The sequence below is a fragment of the Trichoderma asperellum genome, chromosome 6 (assembly GCF_020647865.1).
Source record: "Trichoderma asperellum chromosome 6, complete sequence".
Classification (NCBI taxonomy): Eukaryota; Fungi; Ascomycota; class Sordariomycetes; order Hypocreales; family Hypocreaceae; genus Trichoderma; species Trichoderma asperellum.
This window is the reverse complement of record NC_089420.1, coordinates 3,761,822-3,778,011: the sequence shown is the minus strand read 5'-3', so window position 1 is coordinate 3,778,011 and position 16,190 is coordinate 3,761,822. Positions and strand designations below refer to the sequence as shown.

The following is a 16,190-nucleotide window of genomic DNA, read 5'->3' as shown; positions in this document are numbered from 1 at the left end:
ATGCAAAGCAGTAGACAGGCAGTTGGCTTATCATTTGCATGCCAGTATATACCAATGTGCTGTTTAGGTAGTGCTGATACTTGTTATTGGCTCCGAGAACTCAGTAACCCGGTTCTCTACTACTCTTCCTTGCCTATTTGGATTATTTCCTGTTTTGGCCAACGACCTGCCACCAGGAGAAAGCCTCTGCTAATGCTGTGTACTACTCCGTAATTGAGGCTGCAATGCAAACTTCAAATGTAGCGAGGACGAACTAATTTGATTCAATCAAGGAATTTTTCAGCAATTATTTGGTCTATTTTAACATCTCTATATTTCAGTATGTTTACCTAGTCCAGCGCTGGACGCAACAGCAACAGCATCAGCAAAAGCATCGCTACGAACCCCGTACTATTTGTCAGAGCAACTTGTCAGCTTCAAGAACACTGCCACGACGTCGAAAAACTAAAAAGTAAAAAAGACGACTTCGTCCAACGTCTTTCTCCAGTTTATAATTCTTACAGCCATTGAAAATCGACAACTCGGCAGCCTCTCCCGCCTTCCCGCCGTCATACCCTGGTGCATGTGGCCATTACGTCACGACCACCGTCTCAGCCATGCCTTGAAATGTCATCATAGCATCACTCCTTTCCATGTTTGCGCTGATCGATTTCTTGCCATGATCGTATTTATTCGTAACAGTATTTTCGATCTAATTTTGATCGCAGCTGGATTTTAAAATAAAATGGAAGATTATGATAATAAAGCCCAAGTAGTATGATCCAAAAAGCTTGGACGAGCTCATTGGACTCACACGTGTAGACTCTCCTAACGAACGGTACATCCTTGGAGTGTATATTCTTTTCCAGCTCAAATAATCCTTTTGTTTACCAAATAACCACTTCAAAGCACCTCAAAAGCCATGTTCAGAGCTTCACCAGCGCTGCGGTCCTCGAGGAGGATACTTGGTGCGCGATTCGTTTCTCCGAGGCCATCGCCAACAGCCCAGCGTCCAGTATTCAAAACAATCCGTCTAGCCAGCTCTTCCGACCACCCTCCAAATCTTCCTCCATCCAACAAAGAGCACGACAAGCCGCCTCCGAAGATACTCGAGCCAAGCGAGCACGTTTCCACCACCAGCAGCGTCCGAAGCGTCTTCGAACCCTCTGAAAGCGCCAATAAAGATGCCACGAACCTAAACTCAAGTCTCAAACACGACATTGTATGAAACTCTCAAGCTACTATATGCTTTTTTTTTAACATAGCATCAAAGACTGAGACTATTGTTAGGACATCGTCAAAGATACATTCCGTCTAGACACGGTTCCTCGAGAATCCCACATTCTTGGTTTATCAGGGACAGTGCCCTACCTCGCCACCTCTCTATCAACCGTCTTCCTGGCTTGGAATCTCAACAAGGACGTCCCAAGCGGGAACCGAATTCTCGACCACATTCTTCTAGAACACGAAACAGCACAGTATCTTCTTGATTTCATCGAACCGCTACAGCTCGGGTACGGCGCCGTGATTATCTCGTTCCTTGGAGCCATTCATTGGGTACGACCCTCCACTCCTTTCCTTTCCTTTTATTTGCCAGTTGGAGGCACGAAACACTAACAATTTGATTAGGGTCTCGAATACGCAGAAAAGAAGCCGCAGCGTGACCGCACCCGTTTCCGCTATGGGATAGGTCTCGGCGCATCCATCGTCGCCTGGCCCACGCTCCTAATGCCCCTCGAATACGCCCTAACGACCCAATTCGGAGCCTTTATCGCTCTCTACTACGCCGATTCCCGCGCCACGAAGCACGGATGGGCGCCGGCGTGGTACGCCAAATACCGCTTCCTCCTCACGGCCATGGTCGGCCTCGCCATCTTTGTCTCGCTCGTTGGCCGCGCCAAGATCACCCAGCGCGGCGAACTCAACCAGAAGAGTCTAAAGGCCAGGGTGGAGGCGCCAGGCATTGCGGACAAGGAAACGGACTGGGCCAAGTTGGAGAAAGAAGAGATGTATAGGGTTAAAAAGGAAAAGGCCAAAAAGGCTAGGGAAGAAGGACAGGCGGAAAAGAGAAAGCAGCAAGAAGACATGAAAGGTAAACAAGATGGTCAGAGCGAAGACACGAAGAAGGATGAAAAGGACGATGGAGAAGAGAGCCAGGAGAAGAACGACGATGGAAAGGACGAGAAAGATGAAGGGGAGGAAAAGGATGACGGAGAAGACAATGAGAAAGAGAAAAGTGACAGCAGTAAAGATGAAGACAAGAATGGCGACGCTGACAACAGCCAACAAGACGAGGCAAAGGATAACGAGAGTAAAGAGAAGTCTGATGAAGACAGCAAATCAGCCAAGGGTGACAAAGACAGCAAGAAGAAGAAATAACTCGCCGGAAACAACCAACGCTCAATTCATTGTTATATATTCATAGCCAATTAGCTTCATTACAGCAGTTTAGCAACCTAATTCAGTTTCCCATCCTTGTCTAATTTTTCAATCTTGAGAACAGCCAACAGAATGATCATCGTATCCCACCCACACATATACATACTAATGCGGAAAGAGAGAGAAAAAAAAAAGAATCGTAAATTAAACTGCACCACAGCCGTATAAGTTTGGCACAGTAAAGGCATAGCAAAAGGCCCCTTAGGGTACTGCCCAGGCAGTGTCATCCGTTCATCCATACCTTTCAACCTTCAACCCTATATAATCCTCCTCACACACCACGAGTTTTTCCCAAGGCAGTATGTCTGCAGTATACTTCTAACAACTAAATATCTTTTTCTCTCTCTTTCTCCTTAAAAAAAAGGGGGGTATGGGTTCCAACGCCTAAAAATGCACACAAGATTCCATCATGTCAAGCTATGTAGCGGGGCCCAACAATAATTCTGCAGATCTGTTTGTTTCATCAATATCACAGGCTATCATTAGGCACAAGGAATCTCGTATATCGTGATGCTTTGTTGATCGTATCCGTCAAATTCGTGATTTTCGTTTGCTAAGGTCTGGCAAATCCTTGCTTGGCCTGCCACTTGTTAGAAATCAAGGAATTGATACTTTTTACAGTGGATTTTTTTTTTTTTTTTCATACCTTCATCTGTTCAATTCTGGCCTTCAACTGACTTGTCACCTCAGCTGCTCGCCTCCAGCTCTCTACTCCATTCGAGGCCTGCGGCAACGATGATACTGGGCGGTCTCTGCCTGATGTCAACGTTGAATCGCTGCCATCATCATGCTGCGCAATATTTCTAAAACCTCGAGCAGGAGATCCACGACCAGACGACCCATTGCTGCCCGCATAGCGCAGGTCTGGGCTTAGTTTGCTTCGTGCGTATGGAGCATCGCCGTTTTCTCTGTCATCGGATAGGCTGCTGGCGAAGCTCATCCTGCTCCGGGCACTCGGGGCAGCCATGGTATCACGATACATATCTTCATGTATCGGTGATGTCATACCTGTATTTGATTCGTTAGATATCACGCAGGGAATAAAGGGTACCCAAAATCGAACTCAGCTTACCGTTTGCCTCAGCACGGCTGAGCGCTTTCTTTAGGCGGTCTAGCTCACGCCGTAATCTATCGTTGGTTTGCTCTGCCGCCTCTGCATCGCTTCGAGCACGGACAAGCTGGGTTTCTTTGGCTTTGATACTCAATACGTCTCGCGTATGGTCCTCGATGAGGCTGGCATTCTGATTCTTTAGCTCTTGAATCTCCGACGCAAATTTGCTTCGTTCCTGTCGCAGGTCGTCGATGTGGCGAGTTAGGCGATCATTAGCTGTCCGCAGTTCCTCTAACTCAGCCCTCTCTATGGCGGTGAGGCCACTTGGAGGAGGAGGGGATTCTATGGGCATCTGCACAGGGGCCGCAGCAGGTTTAGCCAGGGAACGACCTGTTAGGCCACGAGAGGCCGCAGATCTTGACTGCGGTGCTGGCGGCAGCTCTTCTTCATCGTCAGATGGCGGCATGATTGGCCCGGATCGGCGAGGTGATGTAGTTCCAGAAGCTCCAATCGCCCGTTTCTGGGGGGCCTTTAAGCCGCCCGTCTTTGGTAGACCCAGCTTGCTTCCTGCGGGCTTCGCTGCTGGAGCTGCTGCCGGGGGTGCTTCAGCAGGGGCTGCTTTCTTCGCGCCCAATGCAGGCTTCTTGCCTCCGACGACTTTCTTCGGCGCCGCTGCTGGAGCAGGCTTCGGGACAGGCTTGGGCTTGTCCTTGGCCTTGACTTCGGCCGCCTCGAAGTACTCTTTGATCTTGGTCTTTCGAATATCATCCAGGCCTTCCAAATTAGGAGTCATGGCTCGCTCGCCGATGATCTTCATGACAGTTCCAAAAATCTCAGCACCGCCATCTCGCATGGCCGGGCTTGATTCGGACAGCAGCTTCTTTCCGGCTTCACAAATTTGGGCGATTTCGGGCTTGGATGGTACATCGCGCGTGGTCCGCAGGCAACGAATGAGAAATTTCATTGTGCCCTCTTTCACCTGAGGATTCTTGTTCGCTAGGAAAGCAAGAATATCTTCGAGACACTCGGACAATGAAGTCGCCAAAAAGGTAGCATCAAGGGCACCTCCCAAGGCATCGGCAACAGTAGCCTTCTTCTCCTTCAATCGTTCCATTATGGGCTGCATCACCGTGGCGCGATGTTTGCCGAAAGCCTGCCGCAATCCCCTTGCCAACAAGTCAATACATTGGGCCGCTTGAGTAACGACAGCAACGTTGGCATCCTTCATGCACTTGGCAAGGCCTCTCGTTACCTCGTTGAAGTCGCCGTCCTTAATACGGGGAACATTGAGTACTTGGTGTAGCCCGTCAACGGCGTCTTTACGATCCTTCCACTTGGAAGAGGCCAGAAGCTCATGGAAGTTTGGCGGCATCTTCTTCAGAACATCCTCCGGCTCTGCCAAGGCAAAAGCATCAATTTCGGCAGGCTCATCCGCCTCCTCTTCGCCATCCTCTTCGCCATCTTCGCCGCCGCCGCCGCCGCCAGACTCAGCAATTTCCTGCTGAGACCGTAGTAGTCGCTCTTGTTTGGGATTGCCTTCGGCTTTAACTTTTTCAAATTGTGCCTCCAGGTCGGTTTGCTGTGTAGGTTTCAAATCTCCCCAGAACATGGGCTTCATGGCTTCTCGCAGCCACCTGTAGAGCTCCACGGCAAGGCCAGTGGCCTCGGCACGCACATTTTTATCGGCAGCACCAAAAGCCTTGGGTAGAGCTTTCAGAATAGGCTTCGGGTCGACAATCTTGCAGCCGTAGTTGTGGACAATCTGGGTCAGGGCATTGAGAGTAGCAGCCACGTTCTTGGGCACCTTGTTGCCAAGACCGGGTAACACTTCCTCGATAACAGGGGCAGCAACGTCCAGCTCAATGTATAACAGCAATGCCTCGAGAGAGTTTTGCTTAATGGCAGGTCGCGTCGATGATAGACACTTCTCAACCATGGGGCTAATTGTGAGTCCGCGTGTGCGCAGAGCACCGTCTCGTCCGCCATATTTGAGAAACTCGCACAAAGAGATGATGGCCTCTTGCTGGGCAGCCACATTGGAGTCGGAGACGGCAGACTTCCACAGACCCGGGTCGTTCAGAAAGGGACGGAAACACGGGTCGGACTCATCCGGTGATTTGGCAAACTGCTTAGCAACATCTTCGTAGGCTTGTTTGCGGACTTTCCAGTTCTAGATATCAAACAGAAAAAGAAGTCAGGTCAGCCAGGACGGGGTTATCACGAGCCAGCGGCACGGCGAGATCTGTTCCAAAGTACCTTGTGTGAAAAGCGGTCGGGGAGTGGTAAGGAGGAGAAGTCGTCCTCTTGGTCGGCCATGGCGACGAGGGAGGGCAGCGAAAGATAGCGTAACGCTGATGAGGTCTGGGGACGCTTCTGCTCCGAGGAATCTGCTGGGCGTTCGTCAATTAGGCTGGCAATTCTGCGGATGAGCTTCTTGAACGGGTGGTGACGCCGTCGCGACTCCATCGTGTAAATGGGCCACGCGGCGGAGAGGAAGGGGAGTTTAAACAGTTCACAACATACCACAGACGTCGGAAGCGACTGGCGTGAATGCGTCAGGGAGGTGAGGCTAGGCGACAGATCCAGTCCAGGAGGCTACTTGGCACGATTCAACGAACAATACCGGGGAGCGCGGCCGCAGGTGTCAGCTACCCTGCCTTGCGGGAGGCTGGAGGACGACGACCGGGATCAGGATAGGCAATAGATGCACGGCTGAGCTGTCGGTGATGCCTCTCGGCGGGCCCTGTACAAAATAATGCTGAAATGGAATAACTGTATGTACAAAAAGACGAGAGGGCGGGGCAGCAGCGCTTTCTCGGTGGGAGCTGTCGGTGAGAGGTTCGAGATTTGGGGTTTGAGGTTCGGGGTTCGAGGTTCGTAGCAGGTCCTCGGCGGATGCAAAAGTGGCAGATGCGCAGGTTCAAACGCGCAAACCGCCGGCAAGCCCGTCGTATCTCGTGATTCGCGATATGCGTCGCGGATGCTGCAGAAACTTGGTTGGCGGCTGTCTTGTGCTCGCGCTGGCGCTGTGGCATGTCCCTGGTGCTGGAGGGTTGCCCATCAACCCATGCCATCCACAAAAGTCAACAAATCGAGGGGCCCATCACCTGATTGCTCCAATCAGCTGCCGGCGCCGGCAGGGCTATCCTGAAAGCGGTGCTGGCGGCGCGGCAGCCATCCACATGTGCATAAACAAATGAATTTTCTTGGGGCCTCTTCTGAGCTTGGAGAATTGCATGCTGGCTGGTTCGAGGAACTGGACAGAAAATAGAAATACATTCACATATAGCTTTTTGTTTATTTGCTTCTAATGGCATCTCCAATAGCATCGGCGTCCCAGCGCAAATTCCTGCAGTTAATTAGGTTGTCTGCCAGACAGCTTCAAGCTACAGGTACCGTTGAAGTTACACCGCTATCTGGCAGACAGAGTACCTGCAGCAGTGCTAAGAAACGCCTGGTAGCGCCAGGTACTGCCAAACTTACACATTTTGCGCTGCTGCACTCTGCATTTGCCGACTGATCAAGTACCTATCCAGGTAGATCAACCCCGCGGCAAAAATCAGCAGTACTGCCATGCCATCGCCAGAGAATCTCGTCTAGCAAAGATGCTACCAATCAGGTATCGAATCATGATAGCTTAGTAGTAGTCGCCCTCATCACGCAAAAGGACTTCTTTTACATTCCAAAATTCACAATTGCTGCCCAATCGATGCGGGTGCCCAACATCCATCGAATGTGAGTCAAGCCATGCAATGACGCAGGGGAGCACAAACAGGTGCCAATCCCTGGGAAGCGCTTCAAGCACGTGCAAATCTTGGTATTAGTCTGCTCACCGCCTTTAAACCCCCACCTACGACGCTCAGTCACGTGGAGATAAGATAAATCTCCGGGAAAGCTTCGAGCGCGTCAGACAAGATTCGGTGCAGCCTTGCTTCATCACGGCTCCACCCATCCTCAGCCTGTCATCGTTCGAAGCATTGTGTGGCAGCTCGAACAGATGGAGAGTCTCCAACGATCGTGATAACTCTCTTGTCGCTCGCCACACGGTCGCAATATGGATCGCTTTTCGGGCCCATCGCCGTTCGCCCTCAACGCCAAAGCTGCCGCTGCAAACTACTCATCGTCTGACGATTCGGAATCCGATGATCCAACCGTCCCTGGACTGAATGACGACGACCATGACTTTGGCGACTTCAATCCGCGCAAGAAGCGGCGTGTCGGCGGAAACAGCAAAGAGAAGGCAGCCCTGGGCATTTTCGGCTCTGATAGCGAAAACGATAATCCGAGCTCGCGCTGGAAGAAGAAGACTTTGAGAAGCAAAGGTGTAAATTTTGTGTCAACGACAAGTGAAGGCGCTGAGCAGCAGCAAGATGATAGCGACGAATCGGAAAACGAAGAGCGGCTCTTGGACAACGGCCTGAATAGCCGTAACAGAAACAGCGAAGAAGATGAGGACGAAGACGAAGATGAAGAGGATTACGACAGACCAGCTGGACTGGGGCTTGGCAACGCGGCCATGAAGCTGCGCTTTGCGGCTGCTGAAAGGTCGCGCGAAGACAATGCGCAGAGGGTATCAGACACACGACCGTCATTCAGGACAAACTTCAGCTCAGGAGGCATCCTTGGCGGCGGCTTTGTCCCCTCGTCGGCCAAAGATCCCGTGTTAAAAGAGACGAAAAACGGAAACGAAACTCCCCGAAATAAGCCTCAAGTAAGCGCTTTCACAGCAAAGGGGAAAATAAATCCAAACTCATTTGGTGCCCGGATGATGGCAAAGATGGGTTACGTCGAAGGCAAGGGTTTGGGAAAGGAAGGCGAAGGACGAAACATTATTATCGAAGCCAACCTCCGGCCCCAAGGCATTGGTCTTGGTGCCGTCAAGGAAAAATCAGAGCAAGAACGTCGAGAAGAGAAGAGACAAGCACAGCTGCGAGGAGAGGAGGTTGTTGACTCGGACGAAGAAGAGAAGAAGCGCAGGAAGGCCAAGAAGAAGGCTCGGGGAGCAGTAGCCTATAGCAGTGGCGGAAGCACCCCGATGAGGCAAAAGACAAAATATCTCACAGCCGAAGAGTTGAAGAAGAGCGCACCAGGCTTGAACATTCCAGATGCATTTGCCCCTATTCTCGACATGACGGGGCCCGGAGGCAAGCTGCTTACTTCAACAAGCGGTATTATGACACCATCATCCGGCGTGCCTGAATCAAGCGAAGTAGTTGAGGCGAGGAAACTCGCTAAAAGAGCACAGGCAGACCTACTAGCCTTTTCAGAAGAATGGAGGAACCTAGAAGGCCGCAAGACGTGGGTGAATTTAGAGCTCAAGCAGAGGGAACAGGAAATCGAAGATTTGCGTTCGGACTTTGAGAGACTGCAAACGTTTGCAAACGTGGTGACGGAACGGCTTGTTGATGCAACAGAGTGGGAGCAGGTCATAAGTGCTCTCCAGACCACCGTTGATCTTGGCTCCGCGAATGATGCGATTGCGGATATTGCGGTTGCTGCAATCCACCCGTTTCTACGCAACTCAGACTGGGACCCGATGACAGAGCCAGCTCGATTCGCGTCCGACCTGCACAAGTTATCTGGGCTCTTTGTCACTGCAAATGCGAATAAATCTGTCAACAAGTGGAATTCTTCCGCAAATGAGGACGATGGCGTGTACCGGACACACCACAAGGCGACTACGCCGTATGAGACAATGATGTACAAGAATTGGCTGCCACGAGTACTGACGGCGCTTCGTTCTTGGGATCCCTTTAACCCCACGCCGATGCTCGACATAATGGAAAACTGGAAAGACTTGCTTCCGCCATTTGTTCGAGCGCAGCTGGTTGATAACGTAGCTCGGAAGCTTGAGACGGCCGTGTCAGACTGGAATCCGAAGAAAAAGCGACGGAGCCATCATCTCCCACACACATGGCTATTTCCTTGGCTGCAGTATCTCCCCCCTTATCATCTCGACCCAAGAGGCACGGGATTGGTTGCCGACGTCAGAAGAAAGTTTAGACATCTCATCGACGCTTGGGAGTTTGAGAGGGGCGTTGTGCCTGGGCTGACGCAGTGGAAGGACGTCTTGGGAGACCAATGGCGGCCGCTTATCATGTCACACGTCTTGCCATCAATGGGCAAATACCTGCGCACCAATTTCCGCGTTGACCCTGCAGAGCAAGAGCCCTATCTCCCCATTCTGGTTGGCATCATGAAGTGGAACCAAATCCTCGGCGACACAGTGCTTGCAGAGGTCTTGGTACAGGATATGTTCCCCATGTGGAGCAGCAGACTGCAGGAATGGCTTGCGCTTGATGAGGCAGATCTTGGTGAGGTGGCGGATTGGTATAGCTGGTGGAGAGGAGTGCTGTTGAAGGACATGGCGGAGATTAAGGCTGTCAAGACGGAACTCGATCGAGGACTACAGCTTGTGAACATGATTTGAACTAGCATAGCGTATGGGCTTGTACAATTATCTTTGGTTTAAGTTGTATATAATACCACAATTTTTAGAAGGGGCATCAAGAGAATAGGGGCTGCTGCTGTACGCGGTGTGTTTTGTTTACATGCATGCTGGCGCTTTGAGCCTGTAATCCATGCAACTGCTGGGCTGTAAGATCTCATGGGTATGTAGCATGGCTTCCATTCTATATTATGCTTTGCTATCTGCAGCATAATGATGGCTGGCAAATACTGCACATCCGAGGCAGCTGATCCTAGCTTCAAGCACGTGGCCATGACGGTGGTGGTGGCATTCGGTTTATTTTTACTCGCCTAGGCATCGCTCTGACTGTGTTTAAGGTTGGGTTGGATGGAATGAGCTTTTTTTTCTACCCACCGTTTCATTTTTACTCACTAGATGAATTGATCTGCTTGTAATCAGCACCTAGTATTCATTATAAGGCCCAATATGCGAAAGGCACTGCTCTGGCAGAATAACTTAAACAACAGGCTTGATGCTTGCGAAGCGCCTTGGAAGATGTGCAGCCCCTGCAGCATGCGGCTACCCTGCAGCAGAGGGATGGATGCCTGATTTGGCACAAGACGACGCAGGCCGCTTACTGAAGGATGAGATCCCATGGCAGTTTGGAGCTGGAGTTGTTACTAATAATAATGTTTGTAATGTCTTGCGGATATTTATAGAGTTGAGAGGCTCGAGACGCTGTATCTGGGATTCCTTATACTATACATACTATACATACTATACTGCACCTGAGTATGCCCGATATAGTTTGAAACATGACGCTGCATCTCGCATCCGCCAACAGCCGAGACAATATCCTCCGCTTAGCGCTCCTCAGCACGCAATCAATCCCCTGTGCCCAGCCGCAGTTCGGCGACAAGCGAGCACATGCTCTTCGGCCCTTGGTCTGCCATGCGCGCATATGCAGCGTCATGGGTTGGATTGCATTGGCCCCTGATCAGCTTGACGATGAACGGTCTTGCACCACTGCGTACTGTACTCTTACCGCATATCGTAATCGGGACTGGGCATACATAGTACATAGCTGACCTACCTATAGTACTCAGGCCGTTGGAGGCTGGGGGCAGTAGGGATGCCCTGGCTTGATCGTGCTTACTTGCTTGTTTCTTCTTTCTTGTTTTTGTGTCTCCCATGGCGATGTTATACTTTGTGCAATAGTGGCCGTTGTTATTGTTGTTGTTGCTGCTGTTGCCCTGTTGCCCTGATGTCAGTTGGTGGGTACATTATTGAGGGCCTGATTCAGGTACTGAGTTCGTACCTCCATGCACGCACCAGCCAGTGCAGCGTAATGGCCACCGCGGCGACAACTGACTTATAGTGGATTAAATACGGGTACACAGAGATGAGAGTGCTGCGCTGCGTAGTGATGTTGCCACAAATATAGTAGGTAGATCGCCACTTACTGGGTATGACGGGTGGCAGGATGCATTTACTAGTTTTTTTAATGAAATATCTTCTTTTCCTTTTTCTTCTCCTCCACATATTTGTTTGTCTCTCTTTCTTTTCGTATGCCGAGTAGTAGTCAATGTTATTTGTTGCCTAGTGCCGAAGGCAAGTCCTGCCTATAAACACTTCCAATTGACCTGCTGCTGTATTAATAGGTGCCGGTAGCCCACTAAACTCGCCTACGCCAGGTACATCGCAGTTACCTGCATCCCCCCCTAGCTCCTCGTACCTGGATGAGATAAGAATCCAGGGCCTCAGAGTCTCAACCCTCTCTCTATCGCCGGCGATAAAAAAAGTCTCCCCACATCGGAACCTAAACAGCAACCCCCCTCCACCGCCCTCCCACATCGCAACGAACGCACCGCAAACCGCAGCGCAGGTGCTCCCAGGCGACACAAACGAGACCGGGGCGCTGTTCTGCTCTGCTCTGCCCTGCTCTGCTCTGCTCTGCATCTGACGCGAGCATCGGCTTGGCCTCAGGTACCGCAATTCCGCAGCTGTGATTCGCCGGCCGTGCTGTGCTGCTGCTGCGTGACGAACTGACGGAACTGGACGGCCTCTGACTCTTCTCTTCTGACCCGTCGTCGTGCCTGGATGCCCGACCGTCTGCGTCTTGTTATCAAGTGACTTCTTACTCTCTCTATATCCTCTCCTTTATTCTTCCTTCATATATCCTTCGACCGGACATCGCGTGGCCGCTGTCCGAGTTGACGTGGCCACTGCTTAGGGCCGTATTTACTCGACCCCACGACAGCTGGTATTTGGCGTACAACCACCACGGCTGTTGTCCTACCGGGCTCAGTCTCTCCCTTGTTTGCCTTCTTCAACGCCCCTCCCATCTACGCCGCATCAGTCTCTCCGCCGGCGACTCTTCTCTCGCCCGGCGCAGTAGCATCGATTCGCAGCCATGTTCTGGAGGTTTGGCGGCTACGCCAACATCTCGACCATCGACACCATCCTCGACAAGCCCGACTTCACCCTTGAAGAGCTGCTCGAAGAAGCCGATCTGATACAGGAACTCAAGCAGCACAACTCCAAGCTCATCGAGTTCCTGCGTGAGGATAAGGTTCTCGAGAAACTCCTCGAATACACCGTTGTCCCCAAGCTCGAGGCCGTCCAAGGCCTTGACGAGTCCGCCGACGATGAGAACAAGCCTAGGGGCCGCTTGCTGCCCTTCCAGCGCCCTCGCGCATCGTCGCGCACCACCGACCCCGGCGAAAGCGATGAGGAGCTGGATAAGAAGCGCAACCGCTACGCTCATGTCGCCTGCGAGGTCCTGAGCTCCGATACCTGGTCCATCTACGAGGCCCTTGTCGAAAACCGACAGCTGATTCGAAACTTTTGGGATTTCCTCTCTCGACCCGCACCGTTGGACCCTCTTCAGGCTAGTTACTTTACAAAGGTCAACGAATCACTGTTTGAGAAGAAAACGGAGGAGATGATGGAGCTGCTTTGGAGCTTGCCCAACGTGATTCCTGATATGCTTCGGCATGTGGAGAGTCCCATGATTATGGATTTGCTGCTCAAGATTATTGCCCTTGATCGCACAGAAGGTGGCCAAGGTGTTGTTGAGGTTGGTTGATTCTTGCTTCCAGAATACCCCTGTTGACGAGTGCCGTTTTTTATGTGTGTTTCTAACCCTTCCATTCCATGCATTCAGTGGCTGTATTCCCAGGATATCATCCCAACACTCCTCTCTTTTCTCGGCCCCGAGCACAGTTGGGTTGTCCAAACTGCCGCCAGCGACTTCATCAAGGCCATGATTACCATCTCCGCCAACGCCTCGCAGAATGAGCAGCAGTGCATCGGCCCCAACGAGCTCACTCGCCAGCTCGTTTCGAACCAGTGCGTGGAACAGCTCATCGGCTACATGCTTGAAGGCGGAAACTCCTTGACTGTGGGCGTTGGTATCATCATTGAGGTTATTCGGAAGAATAACTCTGATTATGATCCAGATGTTGGCACTGAAGCCAACAGCATTCCCTCCAGTCGTGATCCCATCTATCTTGGCAACCTGTTGCGCCTTTTTGCTCAGAACGTGCCCAAGTTTATGAATTTGATCATGAACGAACCCTCCAAAAAGCAGGGCGTTGACTCGACCTTCAATGAGAAGCTAGAGCCTCTTGGGTTCGACAGATTTAAGACATGTGAGCTCATGGCAGAGCTGCTGCACTGCAGTAACATGGGTTTGCTCAACGAAATGGGCTCAGAGCAGCTGATTGCATCGCGAGACGCCGAGCGCCAGCGACTTAGAGCCGAAGGCAAGCTCATCACCCGAGAAGATGAGTCGTCTGCTGACGACTTGACGATGCGCATTCCTCATCCAGCCCACCACGAGGAAGTCCGCCGACTGGAAGTCACCAACGCAGATGATGATGGGTTTGAGGAAGTGGAGCCTACCAGTGAAATGAACGATGATACTTCCCACGAATTTATCAAGGCCGAAGATGATATTGCTCATTCTGCGAATCTATCCTCATCTTCTTTCCTCGAAAAGGACGAGGACGAATTTGTTGATGAGCCGCTGAGCTCTCCTCGGCTAACAGTAAATACTGTAGAGATTAACGAGCAGCGTTTCGAAGAGCCCGATCTTGTTGTTGCGCCACTCTCGCCTACCAAAGCCAAGGCTCCCGAGCTTGCGCAGGCAAAGGCAGAGGAAACTCCTGCTACTAACGAGGGACAAAACACGGCTGAGGCAGAAGAAGAACAACCTCTGACGAATTCAACGGTTCTTTCCGGGCCCATCATAATTGAGACACCTGAGCCAGCCAAACCTGTTCTTTCTGAGCCAACCGAAACTGCCGACGCCGAATCTTCAAAGCCTGGGCTACAGCCGTCACCGCTGCCCAGGGAAGATGGTACAGCCAATACCAGTGTTGACGAATTGGTTCCCGACGATATCGAGAAATCCCGCGGCCTATCCCCTCACCCTGAAGATACCCCGGCCCCTCTTTTCTCGGTACCTCTCGCTCCTGATTCTGGCGTACAGCAGCCACCACACAGCTCTGAAGCTGGCGCTGTTGTAGCTGAGGCACAGCCAGGAGAGCCTGAGGTTAATGCTGTTCCGCCCTTCCAGGGCCCCGCGGAGACGCTTGAGCCTGTAGTGGGCGATTTTCTCAAGATGCAATTCGTTGAGCATCGCGTGGTCCCGACGATATTGGTATGTGTGGCCGAGTCTGATTCCCCCCTCCCCCCCCCCCCCCCCCCCCCCCAAAACAGCCGCAATTACAAAACTAACATTAAAATAGTCCTTCTTTTTCGCTTACCCTTGGAACAACTTTCTGCATAACGTCGTGTACGACATTGTGCAACAAGTATTCAACGGTCCTATGGATCGCGGTTTCAACCCGACATTAGCCGTATCGCTGTTTGAAGCTGCCGACATCACTACCGCCATCATCAAGGGCCAACAGGCTAGCGACGAGTCTCAGGCCAAGTCAAAGACCCGTATGGGATACATGGGCCATCTCACGCTCATCGCAGAAGAGGTTGTCAAGTTCACCGAGCGCCACCCCCCTGAGCTTCTATCGGAGATGGTCCTTGACAAGGTTATGAGCCAAGATTGGATCAATTACGTAGAGGGTGCTCTGGCAGAAACAAGAGAGCGAGATAATGCAATTCTGGGCGGTGTCCGACCTGAGGTGGCTCTAGGGCACCGGACTAGCCTCGGCGGCAATGGATTGGGCGGCATCGGCTTCTCAGGTCTTGGAAACACGGTCAGTGCATCCAATGCCTTGGCAGAGGCTGGCCTCAACGGGGGCATGGAGATGAATGAAGGAGATGGTAACGGGATTGGCCCCTTTTCAATCAGCGCCGGTACTCTGATGTCTGGATTTGGAAGTAGTAGCGACGAAGAAGACGATGAGGGCGACGGCGACGAAGAAGACGTGAATTCAGAGGTAAGTTATGATTCCTCCGATGAGCACGGCAACGAGTCTCCTGAGGCGACAATGGGTATGACGCATTCACCCGAGGATGTTGTCATGATGTCTCCCGAACCTATCAGATCGAGTACACCAGATGGAACACCTGGCTTGGAAGCTGATGTTGACCTTGACCAACCGCATCAAGACATCATGGTAGTTGAAGAGGGAGGGTGGATGACAAGGAGGGGGCCTGGCGAAGGTGGCTCAAATAGAAGACTAGATTTCTCTTAGAAGGAGGAAGAGGAGGAGGCGACCGTCTTCCGCTTTAATGAGGATGATGGGGATGATGATACCACCGCCGATATTCCTAGAGCCTCGGCTGCACCGGGGAGAAACATCTCTGGCTCAGGCGGTGCAGAGCCAGAGAATTTCGACCAATTTGAGCTGGAGTACCTCTCGGTACTGTTGGCGAGAACGGCGGCTGAGGAAGAACTAGGAGAGCATTAAATATTATATGGGCACCAAGGGAGTTTTTTTTTTTTTTTTTATTCTTTTTGTGGATAAGATGGAAATATGATGTATCATGCCCCGAGCGGATTGCAATTCTCTTTTTGTGGATAGCACACTGAGAGCGAGAGAAAGAGAGAGAACAAAAAGCTCAGGGAAGCGAATTTGGAAGATGTCATTGTTTTTTGCAGCATTGTCTCGAGATGTCTGGCTCAAGGGATGAAAGGGAGATGTTATCATCATGGACCATTTGTCAGCCTTAGGGACTTGATTCTAACTGCCAACGCTCAATTTTCCCACCTTCTCTTCCCGCCCTCTCCTGCATTTCCATTTCCTCTTGCTCGCTTGTGGAAACTTTGTTTTGCTGATGCCAGAGGCCTAGTTTCGAGCTTATACTGACCCACTGAATCAGGGATCGTTGGTACCGCCGTCT

The 16,190-nt window shown here is 51.5% G+C and overlaps 5 protein-coding genes across 6 annotated transcripts; 4 read left to right on the top strand and 1 right to left on the bottom strand.

Annotated features, from left to right (window-relative positions):
* Positions 1-655: 655 nt before the first annotated feature.
* Positions 656-2,358, top strand: TrAFT101_010678 (uncharacterized protein; the record flags this gene model as incomplete). The annotated part of the gene is made up of 3 exons (XM_024901366.2): positions 656-1,201; positions 1,270-1,536; positions 1,609-2,358. The coding sequence occupies exons 1-3, from the start codon at positions 902-904 to the stop codon at positions 2,356-2,358; spliced, it is 1,317 nt and encodes a 438-aa protein (XP_024755504.2). The 5' UTR covers positions 656-901.
* On the bottom strand, positions 2,317-6,496 carry TrAFT101_010677 (uncharacterized protein). The gene is made up of 5 exons (XM_024901382.2): positions 5,993-6,496; positions 5,726-5,856; positions 3,491-5,639; positions 3,065-3,426; positions 2,317-2,998 (listed from the first exon to the last, which is right to left on the bottom strand). Exons 2-5 carry the CDS (start codon positions 5,783-5,785, stop codon positions 2,972-2,974), a joined length of 2,598 nt encoding a protein of 865 aa, XP_024755503.2. The 5' UTR covers positions 5,786-5,856; positions 5,993-6,496; the 3' UTR covers positions 2,317-2,971.
* Positions 6,497-7,414: 918 nt separating this feature from the next.
* On the top strand, positions 7,415-10,228 carry TrAFT101_010676 (uncharacterized protein). The gene has a single exon (XM_024907109.2). It carries the CDS (start codon positions 7,524-7,526, stop codon positions 9,897-9,899), a length of 2,376 nt encoding a protein of 791 aa, XP_024755502.2. The 5' UTR covers positions 7,415-7,523; the 3' UTR covers positions 9,900-10,228.
* Positions 10,229-10,693: 465 nt separating this feature from the next.
* Positions 10,694-11,167, top strand: TrAFT101_010675 (uncharacterized protein; the record flags this gene model as incomplete). Of its 2 annotated transcripts, none has more annotated exons than XM_066129038.1 (2): positions 10,694-10,908; positions 10,978-11,167. In XM_066129038.1, the coding sequence occupies 2 exons, from the start codon at positions 10,694-10,696 to the stop codon at positions 11,006-11,008; spliced, it is 246 nt and encodes an 81-aa protein (XP_065985168.1). In that variant the 3' UTR covers positions 11,009-11,167. The 2 variants fall into 2 exon arrangements, with proteins under 2 accessions (XP_065985168.1, XP_065985167.1); XM_066129037.1 differs by having other exon boundaries at positions 10,694-10,913.
* Positions 11,168-12,291: 1,124 nt separating this feature from the next.
* TrAFT101_010674 (uncharacterized protein) lies at positions 12,292-15,541 on the top strand (the record flags this gene model as incomplete). The annotated part of the gene is made up of 3 exons (XM_066129036.1): positions 12,292-12,957; positions 13,045-14,544; positions 14,633-15,541. 3 exons carry the CDS (start codon positions 12,292-12,294, stop codon positions 15,539-15,541), a joined length of 3,075 nt encoding a protein of 1,024 aa, XP_065985166.1.
* Positions 15,542-16,190: the final 649 nt, after the last annotated feature.